General features: G+C 50.8%; 1 protein-coding gene across 1 annotated transcript; it reads right to left on the reverse strand.

Annotated features, from left to right (window-relative positions):
• Positions 1-624: 624 nt before the first annotated feature.
• PtA15_14A242 (uncharacterized protein) lies at positions 625-918 on the reverse strand (the record flags this gene model as incomplete). Its single annotated transcript, XM_053162938.1, has 2 exons — positions 625-664; positions 740-918. The coding sequence occupies 2 exons, from the start codon at positions 916-918 to the stop codon at positions 625-627; spliced, it is 219 nt and encodes a 72-aa protein (XP_053026914.1).
• Positions 919-4,933: the final 4,015 nt, after the last annotated feature.

Genomic DNA, 4,933 nt, shown 5'->3' on the forward strand with positions numbered 1-4,933 from the left:
GGCACTTGGGCAGTCTGCTCGTCGGTGAGAGGGGAAGTTCTCCGAATCCACTCGACAGCTTTTGATGCAAGAATCTCAACGACAGCTGAGTTCCATCCAGAGCTAGTGCCGGCCTGCTCCCACTGGAAAGTGACTCTTGAGATGCCGGCCAACGCGAATTCCTGCTCAAAATCAGCCTTGGTCTGAGGGCTGATTGGTTTAGAGCCTTTGGCGGTACCCATTCGGACCGCTGGATAGAATGGAGGTAAGACAATGTTTTTGCGGATTTCATTCTCCGCAGCCTTCACGTAGTAGTCAATCTCGCCGGCCGGTTTCCCCTCAAGAGCTGTGCAAACTCAAGCAAGTTGCTCAATTATCACCACGCTGCGCTTTTCAACCCAATATTGATCCTCCAGTTCTTGTGGTGTTGGAGTCCTAGGATATTCTTGAGGCTTCTGCGGATTGCCCATGAAGAACTTGACAAAACCCTGGATACTGCGAGACAACTTGTCGTAGTGCTCTGCCAGCGCTCCCTTCTGCGCTATCCCTCTAGCACGCCGCCCGCATCGCCACTCGTTGTCGGTCGCTATGGCATCACTTCGAGCTTTCCTAGCATGGGCGACGACAAATTCCGGTTCCAAGCTTCTAGAAACATCGACCTGTGACGGCTCTTGAACTTGGGATCCTGCACGTTGGGCTGCATATTATTCGTAATCAGTGGTTGCTAAATAATGAGTGCTAAGCCTGTAGGTCCGCACACTTGCCTCGTTGATTGTCCTGCGTACCGGCATCATTAGCTGAAGCGCTTCCTTGTCCTTGAAATTTTGGAACAAGGTTATCCACCAAAGCCGAGATCCACGCCTGGTCCTTGCCTGGAGGGAGGGCACCGTTATCCCCACTGCGCGGTTGCTCACCGGGTGCACCAGGATCCTGACTCATGATTCACTGCAATAGCGGTCGCGTTGGTGAGTGGGGGCATGCAGAGGTTCAAGATCAAGTGGTGGAAAATAACCCACCGGTTGTACCAGGGATGAAGCGGATAGGGAACTGTACTCTTCTAGGATAACTCAAGGGCAAGTGGGGGGCACAAATGTGGTTGATAGAGGTGTGAAGTAGGTCTGAATTTTGATATACAAGGCAAATTCGGAAACAGTTCAAGCAACATTGTGTTCTAGATTGAACAGAGGTATGCCTTTGTCCAAGCCCATCTTGGTCTCACACAAGGGGATCTGTTGAAGCAATCCGCCATCACTTGCACGCGATGACCGGCCCAAACATTCTGGGCCATGCAGCCCCGTCCGCAATGTCTTGTCAGAGTCCTGTTTAATTCAACCATCCAACAGGCCTTCCCAACCCTACATGATGTAAACACGTTCAAAACACATCCACTCAAACAACACATCAACAGTGAGAAAGCGGCTGCACAGTCGGAACTTACCATGGTGCTTAAACCAACAGCGCTAATGGTTTCTTGAGAGAATCCAAAGGTTCCAGCAGCATGCCGCATCATGGCGACGTGCCCAATGACCCGGTCACTGTCAATCACCGCGGTCACCTCAAACTTGGCCTGTACCAAGCAACAGTTGAGATCGGGGTAATTGCTGTATGGATCCTCTGTCCTCTGTAGCTCTTTGAATGGCTTAACAACAAGCCATGTCTTGCCCAGTGTTTGGGTTGATCGGAATATGAATTATGTTTCACCAAATCGTTGATCATCGCCTAAGTGAAATTCCACCAGGGTGTTTCCTTTGTGGTGCTCCTTTGTGGAGAATGTCTTCCTGTCAATTAGTAAACTCCAGATATTTTCAACTGTAGGATCCAAATTGATCTCAGACTGCGTCATTTGACATTGTCTTGTCCCCGCCTTCCCTGCAACCGCGCGCTGCCACTTGAGAAACAAAGGCTTATCAAGCTTGGATCTGATTGGTCTCTCCTCCGGTAACTCCTCCCCCACCAAGGGGGTTGCATACGTGTTGTCATGCTGGAGGGATCGGAGGTTGGAATTTATGTGCCATTTGTTAACTAAGGTCTTAGGAATTTCATCTACACACAAGAGATGGAATAATGTCAGCAAAGAATGATGTTGGCCACAGCTGGTTGCAGATGAGAGAACTAACAAAGATGGTGATTTGTTGGAAGCCTTTGTAACATCCCGTTCACTCTCTCCTGTGCCCATGCTGCAGTGGAGCGGGGAGGTCCAAACCTCCTGATAACTTCTGAGAAATGCTGCGTCAGGTGCAAATTCGGCTTGCTCGACGCAGCAGGCCAGCCATCCTGCACACACAGTCGGTACTTCAAGATCATACTGTCAAGCTCGTCGAGGTCTCGCACCTTGATCTTTGGAAGAGTGAGGAAATCTGCTACTGAAGACAGTGTGGTGGTTGATTCTAGCAGTACAGAAATTCTTCTTTTCGTCATCTCAGAGGCCGCCTTCTGATGAGACGTCACCCAAAGTGGAATTAGCGCGATGGTATAGTAGACTTTGTAAAGGATGAGCCATTCCGCCGCCTTTAAGGAGCCATGGGCAGCAGAACCTAGGTTGCGCGGCACTCGATCTATCCACGAAGGCAGGATAGTGTGTAGGATGGTTCGCCTCACCACATCCAGTTCCTCCGCCGATAGTCGGGGACAACTTCCGTCATCGGCTGGCAGCTCAAATTCAATGTCCCTTGGTCGCGGTCGCCGGCCCCTCACGGTATTGTCACTCCCAGCACCTTCATCAGATTCAGTTGGACTCTCCTCCTCGGAACAGTCGTAGAGGTTTTTCTTTCTCAGACGCAGAGCATAAGAGTGTCCAGATGAGGATCCAGAATGTTCCGAAGGGGTAGGTTGGTCTAGAACCTGTGCAGAAGCAGAAGTTTGGGGAGGTTTTCTGCCGGTACCGGGGGCTTGGCTCCCCCGATCAAGGTTGGTGGTGGTTTGACAAGTTCGTTTCTTGGGCCTTTGGGCAGCAGGAGGCTCAGTTGAAGTACTGTCACGCTTTCTTTTGCCCTTGGTGGTAATCCGAGAGGATGCGGACTTGCGACCGAAAGGAGGCTCGGTGTAAGACTTGTCATTTTGCCACGCTGCATCCAGCTCTTGAATGGACTTCAGTTGTGCCCCCGCGGCGGGTATGTTCAAGAAACGCAGGCTGTGATCTTTCAAATCACCCAGCGCAAGTGCGTGCATCAATTCAATCGAAGAGTACTGAACTGGTCGCCAGTAGGGCAGCTCGTAAAGGACACTCCACCTAGCACCTTTTTTTTTGCAAATTTCTTCCTTTCTGTGAAGTTCTGCATCTGTTGCCAAGCAGAAGCATCTTGCAGGTGGTCCTCGTCTGTCCGTTGCAGAAACTTGGTGGTGTCCGTCTTGTGTAGGTTGTCCCTGCTGAGACGACAAAAGGAACAAAACAGTAGCGCGGCGTGACTTCCAAAGCGCGGGGAGATCGGCGATAAGCGGGAAGATCGCTACGCGGACTTTTCTCCCAGTTGGATGAAGGCTGGTTGAATCAAAAAAAACACCCTCCCAAAACTCTTTCAGCTCCTCTACCAACGGTCTCAAGACGTGGTTGATCTGTTCTAGCTTGGGCTCTTGTGGGCCCTGAATGACGCCAAAGAGGAATATGTTTTCCACCTTGTATCGCTGAGTTGGCGGAAGGTTGAGGCAAACTAGAGTGATGGCACCGACCGTGTCATGCTTGCCAAGATTGGAGCTTCCTCCGGCAGTAAACCAATCAAGGTACAGGCTGAAAACAAGGTTTCCTGAATGTGTGGTATAAATGCCCGTACCGTCATTGGAATTTGGAAATTCTTACCAGACCCGGCCGTGCCACACGTCTTCCATCGGTTGGTCAGCGGGCCAGTTGACTGACGCATGACTTGAATCTAGTAGGCATTCAAAAGAAGGTTGGCAGAGCCGGCTCTTCAACCACGACTTGATCAACACGTAGGTGAATGTGCAAACAGGAACTTTTTGTTTCCTGTTATCAATCTTGTATAGAGCTTCGTCGCACTGTGGAGACAGATTTTCCGACTTAGCCCACTTGCAAAAGCCCTGCTTTGGGGAGAGAAAAGTCTGTGTGCATCTTTGCGGATGGGCTCCAGGCCCTGCTTGCTCAACATAAAGGGCAAAGCATTTCTTACAGCATACAAGCGTGTTCAGTTGCGGATTCAACCCGAGCCAATGAAAAACTGCCTCCTGAGTCTTTGGGATTTGACGGAGGATTGGGATTGGATCAATGGTCTTTGCAATCTTCAAGCTCCAGATTTGCGCAAGAAGTAACACGTTTGCCCGTGCCGCCTTCAAGAAGTCCACAGCGCCATCTCGAGTCAGCTTGTTGTGAAAAACCGACGCGGCCAGTTGAAGCATGACCTGTTTACAAAAGGCCTCTTCAAGTACAAGCTTGGGGGCGTCGGTGCCAGTGATTTCCATTGAACAAGACGCCAAGTCAGACGCGGGGCGGAGCGGAACATCCTGCCAAGTGAAGAATGCATCAGCCCAGCCCCCCAAACGCAGATTATGTGATGGTGTTCGCCGGCTCAATCTATTTGCTCACCAAGAGTGGGTTCAGAGGTTCCGCAGCGGATGCTGGACCTTTGTCAGTGCTTTTGGATTGCGCAACCTTCAGTTTCATCTGATGTTGTTGAAACGCTCGCATTGACAAAACTCTTCCCGGAACCAGTCCTCGTCCTTCTTCTTCATGCTGGGTTCGGTTGCAGCCATAGGGCTCACACAGACAAACATTGAGTGGTTGATGGGCCATGGGAAGCTGGGCGAATGTTAGGGTTGAGGTGAATCTGCAAGCGGTGATTCTAAATCAGCGGAGAAAGCAATCTGTGTGGCTGTGATAGGAAGAAGATCCCCACGGGGTATTGCATCTGAGACCGTTGTCAGGCCACATTAACTCACACGGCTGTTGTGTCAGGGAGCTCCCTGGCCACACCCCTGAGTCAATGTGACTGTTGCACACTCATGT

The sequence above is a fragment of the Puccinia triticina genome, chromosome 14A, assembly GCF_026914185.1.
Source record: "Puccinia triticina chromosome 14A, complete sequence".
Classification (NCBI taxonomy): Eukaryota; Fungi; Basidiomycota; class Pucciniomycetes; order Pucciniales; family Pucciniaceae; genus Puccinia; species Puccinia triticina.